The 17,856-nt window shown below is 39.5% G+C and overlaps 1 protein-coding gene and 1 pseudogene across 1 annotated transcript; both read right to left on the bottom strand.

The window, feature by feature from the left end:
- Positions 1 to 684: 684 nt before the first annotated feature.
- On the bottom strand, positions 685 to 1,745 carry LOC102408181 (olfactory receptor 5B12-like). The gene has a single exon (XM_006056644.3). It carries the CDS (start codon positions 1,627 to 1,629, stop codon positions 685 to 687), a length of 945 nt encoding a protein of 314 aa, XP_006056706.3. The 5' UTR covers positions 1,630 to 1,745.
- A 13,691-nt stretch (positions 1,746 to 15,436) lies between these two features.
- LOC102407854 lies at positions 15,437 to 16,389 on the bottom strand (annotated as a pseudogene).
- Positions 16,390 to 17,856: the final 1,467 nt, after the last annotated feature.

The following is a 17,856-nucleotide window of genomic DNA, read 5'->3' as shown; positions in this document are numbered from 1 at the left end:
CTGCTAAGTCACTTCAGTCGTGTCCGACTCTGTGTGACCCCATAGACGACAGCCCACCAGGCTCCCCCGTCCCTGGGATTCTCCAGGCAAGAACACTGGAGTGGGTTGCCATTTCCTTCTCCAATGCATGAAAGTGAAAAGTGAAAGTGAAGTTGCTCAGTCGTGTCCGACTCTGTGAGAGCCCATGGACTGCAGCCTTCCAGGCTATTCCATCCATGGGATTCTCCAGGCAAGAGCACTGGAGTGGGGTGCCACAGCCTTATCAGACACCAAAACCATTGCTTCAGGCTATACTATAAAACTAGACAAGTTCCATTTGTCTCTTGAACTCATTTTTCTGTTCACTCATGAGTGTGTGAGTTGCATGTGGTTTACATTGGTAAGATGCATGTAGGCATGTACTTAAATATGCATATAAGCATAAATATCCATATGAATGTGGGTAATTATGGAAACAAGTATGTAGTAAAAATTGTTTAAAAGAAAATTTCAAATATAAATTATAGGTTCATGGTTGATTCTCTTAAAGTTATTATTCCTGAGAACTCATTTTGTCCACATGTTTGCTTACTAGACTCAAAAAGAACTTGAGAAAGGACGTAAAAATTTAGATAATTATTGACCTAGCAAGTCAGTATTTTCCCTAGCAAGTATATGAACCACACTACTGTTGTTTCTATATAATTAAGATATGAATCTTATAGAAGACGTTGCTTTCCGCACAGCCTGTTTTAAGGCGCTCTTGACCTCTTTGTTCCTCAGACTATAGATCAGCGGATTCAGCATGGGGACAATTATGGCGTAGAACACAGATGCCATCTTGTCTGTGCTCATGGAATGGCGGGAGCCGGGCTGTAGGTACATGAAGGCGCCTGTCCCATAGAAGATGGAGACGGAAGTGAGGTGGGACGCACAGGTGGAAAAGGCCTTCTGATGTCCTTCAGATGAGCGCACCCTCAGAATGGTGACAAAGATAAACAGGTAAGAGATCAAGATGATCAGGAGAGTAAAGGTGATATTGAAGCTCACCAAAACAAAAAACACTATCTCGCTTCTGTTGTTATCTGAGCATGAGAGAGCCAGGACAGGAGTAGCATCACAGAAAAAGTGATCAATCACGTTGGATCTGCAGAAAGAGAGACTGAACGCATTCCAAGTGTTCACAGAGGCCACTAGAAAACCGAGGACGTAGACCGCTACGACCATCCAGGCACACACTCTTGGTGTCATGATGTTGGTGTAATGGAGTGGCTTGTACACCGCTGCATGACGGTCATAGGCCATTAAAGCCAAGAGGAAAGTTTCCACAGCGAGAAAGACAGCAAAAAAGAAAAACTGAGTGGCACAAGCTTTGTAGGAAATGACCTTGTCTCCCGTGAGGAATCCTGCCATCACTTTGGGAGTGACGTCTGTGGAGTAACCAAAGTCCATCAGGGAGAGGTGGCTGAGGAAAACGTACATGGGAGTGTGGAGACGAGAGTCCAGCAGGATCAGCGTGATCACCCCCAGGTTCCCAATCAGAGTGAGGAGGTAGATGAGCGTGAACACTAGAAAGAGTGGGATCTGCAGTTGTGGGTCATCAGTTATCCCGGCAAGAATGAACTCAGTCACGACTGTACTATTCTCCATGGGGGTTATTTATGCATTATGAAGATGCACTGTATCAATGAGACAAGAGGATCTGGGTTGTAATTGTATAACTGTATAACTATATAAGGAATACCTTATAGCAGAATTTGCTCAATTTAACATGGACATAACAACAAAAGTTAATTTTTAAATAATGGTAGAAACACAGAATGTTCTAGCTTGAAGAATTTTTAAGATAATATAACCCAATCATCTATCCTTATAAATGATTGAATCTTAAGTTCAGAATTGTAAACAGACATCTACACGATGATTGCAGAGATTTCTTAGAATGAGATTTGTTAGTGGACTTAACTGGAGATTCAGTGGTTAAGACTCCATGCTCCCAAAGCAAGGGCACAGGTTTGATCCCTGGTCAGAGAACTAAAATACAACATGCCATTCAGTGTGGCCAAAAAATAAAAATAAATGTTAAATGAGATTTTTTTAGCCTCCCAATTCATATTTTCAAAAACAAAGAAATTCATGCAATAAAATAGGTTACTATAATTTAATTCATTTCACTGCAATCACTATTGTTTCAAGTTTAGTGTTAGTTGCTCAGTCATGTTCGACTCTTTACTACCCCATGGACTGTAGCCTGCCAGGCTCCTCTGTCCACAGGATTCTTCAGGCAAGAAGACTGGAGTGAATCACCATTCCCTTCTGCAGAGGATCTTCCTAATCCAGGGATCGAACCCAGGTGTCCTGTGTAGCAGGCAGATTCTTTACCCTTTCTGCTACAGGGAAGACCGTTATATCAAGAACAATGTTATATTCTAGAGACACAAATTTCAATATATCATTTTCTAGGTTTTAGTAGTCTCAGAGGATAATAGGATACATAGAATGTGCAATTCCCAGGCAGTGGGATACTATAGAAATTCAGACATCAGAGAGTAATTGTTTAAGGTGTGACTCCAGGCTAGGGACACTTGGATGCAATTCTAGCTGCACTTTGCACTAGATAACTGACTCTGGGTGTTACTCAATATCAGTTGGCCATCAGTTTTCTCTTGAACTCATTATCAAGCTGAAGTGATAATGCAAACTGGCATTGTAGGGTTTCACACATTACAACTAGGACAGAGGTAATGGTCTATGTATTGATTACAGAGCATATGTTGCTATTGAAGAATTCCAGATAACTGTGAAATTGAGCATTCTATATGCTCACTCATTCATTTGCTTCTTTCCCCAAATCCTTTCAGTCTCATATTCATCCATACTTTCTGCAATTTTTCAAACGATAGTCCTCTTTTATTCAAGTTGTGCACAGTCCAGCTATGCCAAGTAAGATTTGATTATTTTCTGAGTCATCTTGAGTATTAACTAGAGTGTATGAGCCTCAATTTCTTAATGTGTCAAGTGGATATTACAATATCGCCTGGCGCTTAACAGGATTCAATCAATGTAAATATTCTTAGAAGATAGTGACAAAATGTATCTAGGGACACAAAATGTAGGTGTCACAAGGAAAGATTGCATGTGAGAATGAAGTCTGGATTACTATGCTTTCACCCATTTCATTATTCTTTGTATTCATCTTATTAATCTACGCAACAGTTAATGATGGCTTGGAGCAGGCTCTCAGTGAGAAATCCCCCAATTCTGAGTGCATTTCAAACGTAGAGCTTGCTGGATTTCCTGATACATTGAATGTAGGCATCAGAGAAAGAACAATAATGATTCCATTTTTTGTATAGTCCTATAGGAAATGGTGTAGAAGAAGCAGATGTTTGAGAAAGAACATGAAAGACAATTGCAGGTTAGGCTTTGTGAATTTCAGATTCCTTCTGGCCATCTAGCTTAGAAGGGCTGCATAAATAATTAAGCTAGTTGCATCAGATTTTAATTCCAACTATGTTGGCCATTTGGTATTGATTTAACCCTCTCATATCATATTGAATTCACAAAACTAAGTAAGATCACTTAAGGAAAAAGCTTGGAGAAAAAAAAAAAGTCAAAGTATGAAAATATTACAAATTCAAAATCATGGAACAATACAGCGTTAAGAGGAAAGTGGGTAAGAAAATTTTCACCACTGAGATTGCTGCTAGGGAAGCCTTATCTCAGAACACATATTTCAGCTGGACAAGTAGTTAATGTAAAGTTAAGGTTATATTAGGAGAAGGAGGCAAAGTTACTGTATATTAGGTTATGCTGATGACTGACTCTAGATTCCAGAAGGAAGAGAATGATTTACGGAGTTGGGAAGGAGGGTCTGCTGGGCTTAAGAAGAGAGATATAAAGAGCTGTGGACAGTATTTAACAGGGATTGAGGGCTTTCCTGAGATTTCTCAGCTTTGTAACAGACATAAAACATCTGACTAACGACTAGCAGAGGGCACTCTTTCTGCCCCCTTCTGATGTCTATGTCAGAAACTTTCTCTATCTCTTTTGTACTTTAATAAAACTTGATTACACAAAAGCTCTGAGTGATCAAACCTCATCACTGAGCCCAGATTGCATTCATCTCCTCCAGAGGACAAGAATTCCTACATCTTTCACATCTCAACAACAAGCTTTCAGTGGTAAGGAGACTGGGAGGCCTTATTATCCAGAGAAGACATCTGCTTTGTTCTTACTTACCTTAATCGACACTCTTATTGCTGCTAAGTCACTTGACTCGTGTCCAACTCTGTGCAACCCCATAGACATCAGCCCACCAGGCTCCCCCGTCCCTGGGATTCTCCAGGCAAGAACACTGGAGTGGGTTGCCATTTCCTTCTCCAATGCATGAAAGTAAAATGTGAGAATGAAGTCGCACAGTCGGGTCTGACTCCTAGGGACCTCATGGACTGCAGCCTACCAGGCTCCTCTGTCCATGGGAGTTTCCAGGCAAGAGTACTGGAGGTGGGTGCCATTGCCTTCTCCAATCAATACTCTTCTTAGATGTCCCTATATCTGGGGAGGGAGATATACTGAATCTCATTTTATTTTATTTTGTAACCCTCTTTCTTCTCAACAAAGTGGAGGAGTGATTCTTAAACCAGCATTTTCCTATGGGGTGGGGGGGTGCAAAAAAGCTAGTTTCAGGTACATTGTTGCAATAAAATTAATCTAATGGTGAGAATAAGAATTATAAAAAGTCTTCAAATTATTGGCGGGTTTTTTTTACCTCATTTCTTTGAAGTTTTTTAATGGATTGTGCCACTTAAAATAAATGGTATCCAGGAGATACTTAAAAAGTGCACTCTTCCTGACAAGATGCTCTATGTCCTTGATAAAATGCAAATTTATTCTTCAAAGAATAACACGAGTTTTAAAACTTACACAGAGTCTTAAGCAACTTCTCCTCTATAGATGCCGCCTTTTTGTTATAACCTATGGAGCACCATTAATGACTCATAACTCATTTGTTACTCATAATAATTTGTTTTATCTTAGCTTAAGCTTCCTGTGAGCTTCTAAGAGTATGAAATTTGATTTCAATTTGAAAATTCAATGTAATCTGGAGAAAACATGACAACATTTAAAAAGAGAAGAAACAGAGAGAGAGGAATGAGGAAGACTCAGGCTTATACAGCAATTATAGAAGTACATGGAAATAAGAGGTATAAATATCACACTAGAAAGGACAGTTTATGGGAATAAGGAAACCTGGACTCCAGCCATCACTCTGAAATTTTACTGGCATTAGGCACCCAGAATAATGATTAGTTATTAGGGACAAATGTACAACTTAATGACTGAACAACAAACAAAATTAGGGAAAAAATAATGCTCTCTTCATGGAAATAAAGAATAACTATATCCCTCACTGTTGTTGTTCAGTCACTCAGTCGTGTCTGACTCTTTGAGACCCGTGGACTGCGGCCCGCCAGGCTCCTCTGTCCATGGATTCTCCAGGCAAGAACACTGGGTGGGTTGCCATGCCCTCCTCCAGGGGGTCTTCCTGAGCCAGGATCAAGTCCGTCTCCTGCATTGCCGGTGTTTTGTTTTGTGTCTGTTTGTTTGTTGTAACCACGGAGCCACCTGGAATACCTTGGGATTAGATGAAATAGCTAATATTTCCATATTCTAAAAGGGAAAACTGAAATTGAGATAGTCTGACAACTTGGCCCAGTGATACAAAGACCCACATGGCAGAGCAGGAACCCAAGAGCCTCTTGTTCCTTTCATTTCATTATTAGATAAATACATATTCTCCTTAAAAAGTCCATGATGCATGCACCATATTATCTTGTTAAAAGTGACAGACACATAATAACATTTTCAAAAAGTTCAATATTGACTTAAACATAAATCAAAGGGAGACAGGTGCATTGATGTATTTTCCTAGAAAAATCTGACCCTGCAAATTTATACAGACTGTAGACTGAGCAGAGGCTTACCTGCTCCCTGAAAAATACAACAGGCAAAAGCAGTACATTCACATGTGAGTCTCAAATCATAAATTCAGCCCATGGAACAAAGGAGATATTCTACTGAGATGTTCTTCTTAATCTTTGATCAAAAGGGAAAAAGTCCTCTGGATCAAGGTGATATTGAGAAAAATATGTAATTCCATAAGAAGTAGCTAATATGAATTATGTGGTAACACCTGTTGATCTCTCTTCTCAGATAAGTCACTTAGTTGCTTTGAGATTCTATATGATCATAAAATGCAGATACTAGAAAGGTAGCCCGCAACAGCAGCTTCCGTGAAAGACTACTTCTGTCATGAGAAAATAAGAGAATTCCTGGAGGGTCCTGAAAGGGGGCATCACTATAATCATAGTCAAAGTCATTATTTGCAGGTATTTGCCCTTGTCATTACTGCAGGCTGTCAGTATATCTCAGTTTGGAGAAAGGCCATTATAGCTATTAGACAACTATTGACAATCTCAGTGAGTTGGATGTTGGTCAAGGGACTCCAGCACTTGGTCTGCTACCTATAATATAAGGTCTAATGGAGTCATATGAGAACTTGGAGAGAGAGAGAGTTATGCACCCATGGAACTCCCAGGGGGAAAGCCCCCATGAGAGCAATGACAAGTCCTAACCTCACTATTGGAGAATAAGTGACGAATATATCAATAGGGATCCAGCTGTGCTTATTGGTAGAGACCATTGATAGAGAGTATATTAATATAACTTCATTATCTCTTTGATCATGCTAAAATTGAGTTACATCATTACCTCCAGGAACCCATGAGACCATGAGTATGTTAATGTAATTTGTCCTAATTCTCTTTGATCATGCTAAAATCAAGTTACATCATTGCCTCTAGGAACCCATATTGACTTAAACATGGGTAACAGGGATAGAAATATGTCATTAAGTCAAATAGATCATAGAAATTATTGCATCCCTTAAGTCGCTTGAATATTTGCATCACTGATAAGGATTATTTATTCATTCAACTGTTTATTGGTCCCAAATGAGTTCAGTCGGTCTTGGCCCTGGCTGTTCATACTCAACACAAAACAAACATGGTTCTTAATCTCACCTGCAGAAGTTTACCGGAGAAGACAAGCATGAAGCAAACACACAAATAAGGATTTAATTATGAATAGAACAAGATGTCCACGTGAGAGTGAATAGTAAAACTCTACTTTGAACTGACTGGTCGGAATGCTTTTCTCAGGAGAATTAACTCTTCAGTCAATACAGAAGGGATGAATAGATGTAACATGAGAAAGACTACCCTAAAAAGGTGAAAAGCTATGGTAAGGCTTCAAGTTGTCAAAGAAGTTGGCAGAATCTAAAGAAGCCAAGTAACTATAGGATAGTAAGCAAGATTTCTTTGGCAATTTAGCATTCTTTCCAGGAAAAAAAAAATCTTTAAACAAATCCAAGCAAACAAAATGCTCATCCCAAACACTGAGATTATCAGGAAGAAAGACTGGTATAGATCATAGAATCAGTAAGGACAACTAGTAAGGACAGCTCAGATCTTGTCCTGCATAAAGCAATAACCACTGGGATTGATGATTTTTTGTTGTTCTGATGCTCAGTCATGTCCAACTCTTTGTGACCCCATGAACTGCAGCATGCCAGGCTTCCCAGTGCTTCACCATCTCCCTGAACTTGCTAAAGCTCATGTCTAGTGAGTCAGTGATGCCATCCAACCATCTCATCCTCTGTCATCCCCTTCTCCTGCCTTCAGTCTTTCCCAGATCAGGGTCTTTTCTAATGATTCAGCTCTTCACATCAGGTGGCCAAAGTATTGGAGCTTCAGCTTTAGCATCAGTCCTTCCAATGAACACCCAGGACTGAGCTCCTTTATGATGGACTGATTGGATCTCCTTGCAGTCCAAGGGACTCTCAAGAGTCTTCTCCAACACCACAGTTCAAAAGCATCACTCCTTCAGTGCTCAGCTTTCTTTATACTCCAACTCTTACATCCATACATGACTACTGGAAAAATCATAGCTTTGACTACACGGACCTTTATTGGCAAAGTAATATCTCTGCCTTTTATTATGCTGTCGAGGTTGGTCATAACTTTTCTTCCAAGGAGCAAGCCTCTTTTAATTTCATGGTTGCAGCCACCATCTGCAGTGATTTTGGAGCTCCGAAAAGTAAAGTCTGTGACTGTTCCCACTGTTTCCCCATCTATTTGCCATGCCACTCTCTTCAGTTCAGTTCAGTCGCTCAGTCGTGTCCGACTCTTTGCGACCCCACGAATCGCAGCACACCAGGCCTCCCTTGTCCACCAACTTCCGGAGTTCACTCAGACTCACGTCCATAGAGTCAGTGATGCCATCCAGCCGTCTCATCCTCTTTCGTCCCCTTCTCCTCCTGCCCCCAATCCCTCCCAGCATCAGAGTCTTTTCCAATGAGTCAACCCTTCGCATGAGGTGGCCAAAGTACTGGAGTTTCAGCTATAGCATCATTCCTTCCAAAGAAATCCCAGGGCTGATCTCCTTCAGAATGGACTGGTTGGATCTCCTTGCAGCCCAAGGGACTCTCAAGAGTCTTCTCCAACACCACAGTTCAAAAACATCAATTCTTCCGTGCTCAGCCTTCTTCAGAGTCCAACTCTCACATCCATACATGACCACAGGAAAAACCATAGCCTTGACTAGACGAACCTTTGTTGGCAAAGTAATGTCTCTGCTTTTGAATATGCTATCTAGGTTGGTCATAACTTTCCTTCCAAGGAGTAAGCGCCTTTTAATTTCATGGCTGCAGTCACCATCTGTAGTGATTTTGGAGCCCAGAAAAATAAAGTCTGACACTGTTTCTACTGTTTCCCCATCTATTTCCCATGCAGTGATGGGACCCGATGCCATGATCTTTGTTTTCTGAATGTTGAGCTTTAAGCCAACTTTTTCAGTCTCCTCTTTCACCTTCATCAAGAGGCTTTTTAGTTCCTCTTCACTTTCTGCCATAAGGGTGGTGTCATCTGCATATCTGAGGTGATTGATATTTCTCCTGGCAATCTTGATTCCAGTTGTGTTTCTTCCAGTCCAGCGTTTCTCATGATGTACTCTGCATATAAGTTAAATAAACAGCCTTGATGTACTCCTTTTCCTATTTGGAACCAGTGTGTTTTTCCATGTCCTGTTCTAACTGTTGCTTCCTGACCTGCATACAGATTTCTCAAGAGGCAGGTCAGGTGGTCTGGTATTCCCATCTGTTTCAGAATTTTCCACAGTTTATTGTGATCCACACAGTCAAAGGCTTTGGCATAGTGTATAAAGCAGAAATAGATGTTTTTCTGGAACTCTCTTGCTTTTTCCATGATCCAGTGGATGTTGACAATTTCATCTCTGGTTCCTCTGCCTTTTCTAAAACCAGCTTGAACATCAGGAAGTTCACAATTCACGTATTACTGAAGCCTGGCTTCGAGAATTTTGAGCATTATTTTACTAGTGTGTGAGATGAGTGCAATTGTGTGGTAGTTTGAGCATTCTTTGGCATTGCCTTTCTTTGGGATTGGAATGAAAACTGACCTTTTCCAGTCCTGTGGCCACTGCTGAGTTTTCCAAATTTGCTGGCATATTGAGTGCAGCACTTTCACAGTATCCTTTTTCAAGATTTGGAATAGCTCAACTGGAATTCCATCAGCTCCACTAGCTTTGTTCGTAGTGATGCTTTCTAAGGCCCGCTTGACTTCACATTCCAGGATGTCTGGCTCTAGATAAGTGGTCACACCATCGTGATTATCTGGGTCGTAAAGAACTTTTTTGTACAGTTCTTCTGTGTATTCTTGCCACCTCTTCTTAATATCTTCTGCTTCTGTTAGGTCCCATACCATTTCTGTCCTTTATCGAACACATCTTTGCATGAACTGTTCCCTTGGTATCTCTAATTTTCTTGAAGAGATCTCTAGTCTTTCCCATTCTGTTGTTTTCCTCTATTTCTTTGCATTGATCTCTGAGGAAGGCTTTCTTATCTCTTCTTGCTATTCTTTGGAACTCTGTATTCAGATGCTTATATCTTGCCTTTTCTCCTTTGCTTTTCACTTCTCTTCTTTTCACAGCTATTTGTAAGGCTTCCCCAGACAGCCATTTTGCTTTTTTGCATTTCTTTTCCATGGGGATGTCTTGATCCCTGTCTGCTGTACAATGTCAGCGACCTTCAAATATAGAATACAAGATTACTGACCATAGTCACCATGCTGTAGATTTTACCTCCATGACACTCATTGTATAACTGTAAGTTTGTATCTTCTGAATTATCTCATCCGTTTTATTACACCTTTTTGACCATAATTAGATTCCTTGGTGCTACATGTCAAACCTCAGAATTCTAGATTTCTCGTTTCAGATGGGAATAAAATGAATTCTTTTACGTCACTTAGCCTCTCTTTCTAAAACTTTTTAACAAAATTACTAAGAACCACCCTTGATGTTTTACAGAGTGCTTTGAGGATGAAATAAAACAAAAGATGTGAAATGCTTAGCATATTACTTAGTCTATATAAAAGATTCCTCTTGTTATCAGAAAATGCTATCCAAGGTCATGTTTACTGAGGAATCACAACAATGTCACTGTGAAGAAAAAGACCTCCAGCACTCACACCCCCTTGTAATAAAATTAAGTGAGCAAGGTTGCCCTGGACACCAGGTTCTTCTCACTATAGTGAGATTGGATAAAACTAGATTTGGATCTAAGTGTCTGATGACAGATGTCTTGAAGGGCACTACTCTGACATGAAGCTCTCAGGAACAAGCCCTCCTGGGATCTCTCCACAGCTCCATTCCTCATGTACTGAATATTTTAATTAAAACCTTGCCTGTGGGAACTAAATATTTAGGGAACTTCCTAAGAAAAGTCATGGATGTATGAGTTGCTATTTCTTCTCCAATCAACCCATCTGTCCTCAAAAATAAAGAAAAAGATGCTATTGACATTCTTGGAAGCAGCTGATGTGGACATCAGAGCAGGAAGTAACACACAGGCTGGGACACTGAACCAGTCACAAAGGCTTCAGACAAGGCTTCATTACTTCCATCGGTCCTGTGGGTTTTTTTTTTCTTTTCCCTTTGGAAGCAAATATCCTTCTGTGTCTATTGTGCCCTTTGAATTTGGAAGCCATAATACAACTAGAAGTAAAATGTATCAAATCACAAGCATTCCAACTTAACTTTATTCACCCAACACTAATCTTACTTCCCTTTTACGCATATTGCACACCTTCTGATGAAATTTTATTTCTTGCTTTTCTTACAATCATATATGGGTTGAGCAGTTTTCAAAAAATTCATTTCTAAGTAGTAGAGAGACCAGGCCTTCTCATTCTTACTCTTATTAATACTGACATCTTCCACAAGTGACTCCAAAGGTTTCTGCAGATGGAAGGAGAGAGTGTGATAAAAATGCATTGTAGATAATCACCATATACTCCTATCATTTTGCAAGGAAATTTCTTTGTGTGTAGAAGGAAAATTTTCAAAACAAACATGTATTTGTTCTCTGCCACAATCCAAAAAGTTAGTGTCCATTAGAATTTTATCAATATGATTGTAAGGGAGCCTGAAATATACAGAAAACAAACAAGTAGTGAGAAACTTTTCCAAGGAGAAACATACATCAACACATCCTAACTACATAAAGTTGATAGTTTACATCAGGGCTCACTCTTAGTGCTGTCTGTTCTATGGATTTGGACAAATATATAATGATATTCAATTCAGTTCAGTTCAGTCACTCAGTCATGTCCGACTCTTTGCAACCCCATGGACTGCAGCACACCAGGCTTCCCTGCCCATCACCAACTCCCAGAGCTTGCTCTAACTCATGTCCATCGAGTCGGTGATGCCATCCAACCATCTCATCCTCTGTTGTCCCCTTCTCCTCCCACCTTCAATCTTTCCCAGCATCAGGGTATTTTCCAATGAGTCAGTTCTTCACATCAGGCAGCCAAAGTATTGGAGTTTCAGTTTCAGCATCAGTCCTTCCAAAGAATATTCAGGACTGATTTCCAGTAGGGTGGACTGATTGGATCTCCTTGCAGTCCAAGGGACTCTCAAAAGAGTCTTCTCCAACACCACAGTTCAAAAGCATCAATTCTTCGGTGCTCAGCCTTCTTCACAGTCCAACTCTCACATCCATACATGACTACTAGAAAAACCATAGCTTTGACTAATGATATCCATCACTATTATACTATACTGAATAATTTTACTGCACTAAAAATCCTTTATAGTCCATCTGCTTATCCTTTCCAAAGCCCTAACTCCTAAAAAGCACTTATCTGTTTTACCATCTCCAGTGCTTTACCTTTTCCAGGATGTCATATAACAAAATCACATAGTTGATAGTCTTTTCAGACTGGTATCATTCATTTAGAAACATGAATTTGTCTCCTCCATGTCTTTTCATGACCTGATAGGTCATTTCTTTCTAACATTGAACAGCATTCTATTGTTTGGATTACACAGCTTATTAGTCCATTCGTTTATTGAAGGACATATATGCATCCAAATTTTGGCAGTAATGAATGAAGATGCTATAAATATCCTTGAACTAGCTTTTGCCTGGGCATAAGTTTTCAATTCCTCTGGGTAAATACCAAGTAGAACAAGTGCTGGATTATATAGTAAGAGTGTGTTTCTTTTTGTAAGAAACTGACAAACTGTCTACCAAAGAGGCTGCACTAGTCTGCCCTCTGGAAATGAATGAGAGTTCCTGTTGCTCCATATCCTTAGTAGCACTTGGTGTTTCTGTGTTCTGGACATTGGCCATTCTAAAAGATGTGCAGTATTCTCCATTGTTGCTTTAATTTGCATTTTCATGATGACATAAAATGTGGAGAATAACTTAATTTTAAACATTAATAGTTTGGGAATTTTTTAAAGATTTTATCTAAGATGAGGAGCACTCTTCAGGGCTGGCTTCATGAGCGTAAATCCTGTGCGTCACTCAGACCTTGTGCTTAGAAGGTTCTGCTGTGGGTTTAGCACTCTGCTCTTGCCAACTTAAAATTATCACACGTCTTTAACAAAGGGCTCGACATTTTGGTTTTTCCACTGGGAACTGCAAATTGTGTAGCAAAAACGATTCTTCACGCTTAATATCTCCAAGGAGGTTTTTGCATTTTACAAGGAAAACTAATACAAAATGAAGAAGTCAGTTCCTTTTCCTTAAAAAGGAGATATCCCCTCCCTATCAGGAGAGATAATCTGTTGCTACATTTTTCACTTGGTTCTGAGGGATACATACTTAATTATCTATGCTGTTTCATACTGGGACGTGCTGGCCCTTCAAGTCAAACCACAGGAGCCCTCGACGCCAGATTTTAGACAGCACATGAAAAAATGATGTACTACATGCTTCCCATATATAAGTCCATGGTTTGAAATAAACATACATTTTCATATGTTTTCTATTATACATGTGTTCTAAATCATTTGACCTGGAAATAAATATTCACATAAAAACCAGTATATAGTGAATTGATAATTCAAAGAAATCTTTTTTAGACTCAATTAATTTGATACTGTTTTCTTTGTAAGATATATCTTTATAGTTATCAGATCTCTGAATTAGTCTTAGTATTCTAATATACCCAAATTTAAAAGTCATGCTACACGAGTATTACTCAGCCATTAAAAGAATACATTTGAATCAGTTCTAATGAAGTGGATGAAACTGGAGCCCATTATATAGAGTGAAGTGAGCCAGAAAGAAAAACACCAATACAGTATACTAATGCATATATATGGAATTTAGAAAGATGGTAATGATAACCCTGTATGTGAGACAGCAAAAGAGACACAGATGTATAGAACAGTCTTTTGGACTCTGTGGGAGAGGGAGGGGGGATGATTTGGGAGAATGGCATTGAAACATGTATAATATCATATATGAAACGAATCGCCAGTCCAGGTTCAATGCAAGATACAGGATGCTTGGGGCTGGTGCACTGGGATGACCCAGAGGGATGGTACGGGGAAGGAGGTGGGAGGGGAGTTCAGGATGGGAAACACGTGTATACCTGTGCAGATGCATGTTGATGTATGGCAAAACTAATACAATACTGTAAAGTAATTAGCCTCCAATTAAAATAAATAAATTAAAAAATAATAATAAAATTAAAAAAAAAAGTCATGCTACGTTATTCTTAGAGTGTGGTAAGTATCAGTAAGCTTAACCTCTAATTTGAGCCTGATCTATCCATTGAAGACCTGACTGTATACAGGAAGGAAGGAACATAAAATGTATCCTGGGCTGAGCATCTGAAGACAGAGTCAAGGCTTACTGTAAAACTAAATGCTGGTATTTTTTTTGTTTTTTGTTTTTTTAATTTCAGTAAATTAAAATGTGTTTTCTTTAGTTTCCCTTGTCTTATATGCTGCTATTCTTTTTTCATTAAAGTTATCACATGAAGATGTTACTCTGGGTAATGAGTCAATAAAGATGAATACAGAGCTAAATAGAGATGCTCATATGGTGACATCCCTGGTGGTCCAGTGGTTAAATGTCCACCTGCCAGTGCAGGAGACACAGGTTCCATCCTTGGTCTGGGAAGATCTTACATGCTTGGGAGCAACTAAGCCCACGAGTCACAACTACTGAGCCTACATCCTGGAGTCCTAGAGCTGCAACTACTGAAGCCTGCATTCCCAGAGTCTGTGCTTCAAAACAAGAGAAGCCACCACAATGAGAAGCCTGCGCATGGAAGGGAAGAGTAGTCCCCACTCACCACAGCTACAGAAAGCCAGCATGAAGCAATGAAGACACAATGGCCATAAAGAAATAAAATTGTTTTAAAAAGATGCTCATGTAATGATGCTTATTATCATTGAAAAAAGAATAAAACAAACAAAAGCACTCAGTAATAAATCTAGAATGAGGATGTTTGGTACAAATATTAAAATGAAATGGGTTTATCTTCAGGTAAAAAGTTTTTAAAAATAAAATTAATATCACATAGCAAACGATAACTTCTATTTAAAAATATATAGGTTTACATTTAAGAATGTATTAAGAATGTACCAGACACCAAAAGCATTTTTCAAATTATGCTATAAAACTAGACAAGTCTAGCTTGTCTCTTGAACTCATTTTTCTGTCCACCCATGAATCGTATGAGTTGCATGAGATTTGCATGAATAAAATGCATGTGGGCATGTACTTCAATAGGCATGTGAGCATAAATGTGCGTATGAATGTGGATGATCATGGAAACAAATGTACAATGAAATGTAATTCAAAAGAAATCTTAAAAATATAAATTACAGGTTCATGGTTGACTCTTCCAAAGTTATTTTTCATGAGATCTCACTTTGCCCACACATTTACTTCACAGATTTAAAAATAACTTGAGAAGGTATGTAAAATTTTACATAATTGTTGGCCTAGCAAGTCAATACTTTCCCTAGCTTGATTGAACTATATCAAACCATCTTATTTGTTTCTATATAATTAAAATGTGTATCTTAGAGAAGATTTTGCTTTCCCCACAGCCTTTTTAGCGCTCTCTTGACCTCTTTGTTCCTCAGACTATAGATCAGCGGGTTCAGCATGGGGATGCCTATGGCGTAGGACACAGACGCCATCTTGTCTGTGCTCATGGAATGGCAGGAGCCGGGCTGTAGGTACATGAAGGCGCCTGTCCCATAGAAGATGGAGACGGAAGTGAGGTGGGATGCACTGGTGGAAAAGGCCTTCTGATGTCCTTCAGATGAGTGCACCCTCAGAATGGTGACAAAGATAAACAGGTAAGAGATCAAGATGACCATAATAGTGAAGGTGATATTGAAGCCTGCCAAAATAAAAAACACCATCTCACTTCTGATGCTGTCTGAGCATGAGAGAGCCAGGAGAGGAGTAGCATCACAGAAGAAGTGATCGATCACATTGGATCTGCAGAAAGAGAGACTGAATGCATTCCAAGTGTGCACAGAGGCCTCCAGAAAACCAAAGACATAGCATCCTACGACCATCCAAGCACACACTCTTGGTATCATGATGTCGGTGTAATGGAGTGGCTTACACACCGCTGCATGATGGTCATAGGCCATTGAGGCCAAGAGAAAAGTTTCTACAATCAGAAAGACAGCAAAAAAATACAACTGAGCAGCACAAGCTTTGTAGGAAATGACCTTATCTCCCGTGAGGAATCCAGCCATCACTTTGGGAGTGACGTCTGTGGAGTAAGCAAAGTCCATCAGGGAGAGGGGGCTGAGGAAGAAGTACATGGGAGTGTGGAGATGAGAGTCCAGCAGGATCAGCATGATCACCCCCAGGTTCCCAACCAGAGTGAGGAGGTAGATGAGCGTGAACACTAGAAAGAGTGGGATCTGCAGTTGTGGGTCATCAGTTATCCCCGCAAGAATGAACTCAGTCACGACTGTACTGTTCTCCTTGGGGATCATTTGTGCAGTATGTGAATGGCCTATAGCAATGAAAAAAGAAAGGCTGGTTAGTATCTGAACTTAGAACTAGCATGATGCCCAAGATTGCCTTATATCAGAATTTTCTGTATTAACTTATGCATAATAACAAAAGGTAATTTTTAAATATTGGTAGAAATATGGAATGCTCTACTTTTAAGGATTTTGAAGATATTATAACCCAATCTTCTATCCTCATAAATGATTGAAACTGAAGTTCAGAGATGGAAAGAGACATGCAAAATCATTGGAAAAATCTGTTAAATGTGAAATTTGTTATAGGACTTCCCTGGCAGGTCAGTGGTTAAGACTCTGTGCTTTCAATGCAGGGGGGGGGGCAAGTTCGATCCTTAGTCAGGGAACTAATATTTCACATTCAGTGCAGCATGGCTGATAAACACAAAGGGGGAAAAAAGCCAATTCATTGGAAAAGACCCTGATACTGGGAAAGATTGAGGGTAGAAGAAGGGGGAAACAGAGGATGAGATGATTGGATGGCATCATCATCTCAATGGACATGAGTCTGAGCAGACTCCAGGAGACAGTGAAGGACAGAGAGGCCTAACATGCTGCAGTCCATGGGTTTGCAAAGAGCTGGACATGACTGAGTGACTGAGCACTCGTGCACCCTCACTAGGCACTGTTTTTTGGTTATAACCTGTGAAGTACCATTGGTCATTTTGTTAGTCCTAATAATTTCTTTATCTTAATTTAGGCTTCCTATCCCATATAGATCATCAATCCTGTGTAAGTAGACCTAAGTAATGAATTAAACTATGATAGTTAGAAACTACTGAGCACTTTCTATTTTCAGGGCACCACATGCAAGCTATATCCCCATTGATTTATTACCTCACTATGTGAGATATTATCTCCATTTAGTATATGGGAAACTGAAGCTTACTCACAAGGAGTTACACACTGAAGTCCTTAAAACTAGTAAATTGCAGAGCTGGTATTTGAACACACATCATTTTGAATCAAAGCCTGAGTTCTCGATCACTAAGAAATATCCCCCTAATATTGTGTATATAATCAAATTCTCTACCACAGCCCCAGGCACAAAAAAGTTACTCATTATATCAACCTACTCATACTTCATAAGAAGTGTGGGGAAATAAAAAGCATGGTCTTTGGAATCCAGGCAACTTGCTAGTGGGAACTTGGCTAATACACTATATTTCTAAATCCTAACTGAGTGACAAGAACTATATCCATACAGGTTTACAGTTGAATTCCTCTCCATTCTCTTCAAAAGAAAAAAATTAAAAAAAAATTACTTCTACATTTAAAAGTAACATAAGTTTGGTGTAACATCAATTAGTAGGCTCCATAAAGGGCTGGAATTTCTTCAGTAATCCTTCCCACATTTATTTCTCTTCCAGTACTAAGTAAGTGTTTATAGTATATCAGGTTGTGTGCTAATTGTAAGGTCTATGATGAAATAAG

Source organism: Bubalus bubalis, chromosome 16 (genome assembly GCF_019923935.1).
Source record: "Bubalus bubalis isolate 160015118507 breed Murrah chromosome 16, NDDB_SH_1, whole genome shotgun sequence".
Classification (NCBI taxonomy): Eukaryota; Metazoa; Chordata; class Mammalia; order Artiodactyla; family Bovidae; genus Bubalus; species Bubalus bubalis.
The sequence above is the reverse complement of the archived record's forward strand: the minus strand, read 5'-3'. Positions and strand labels throughout refer to the sequence as shown.

Bases quoted from the DNA above. Each gene is read 5' to 3' on its own strand.
- LOC102408181 (XM_006056644.3), bottom strand. From the start codon at position 1,629: ATGGAGAATAGTACAGTCGTGACTGAGTTCATTCTTGCCGGGATAACT.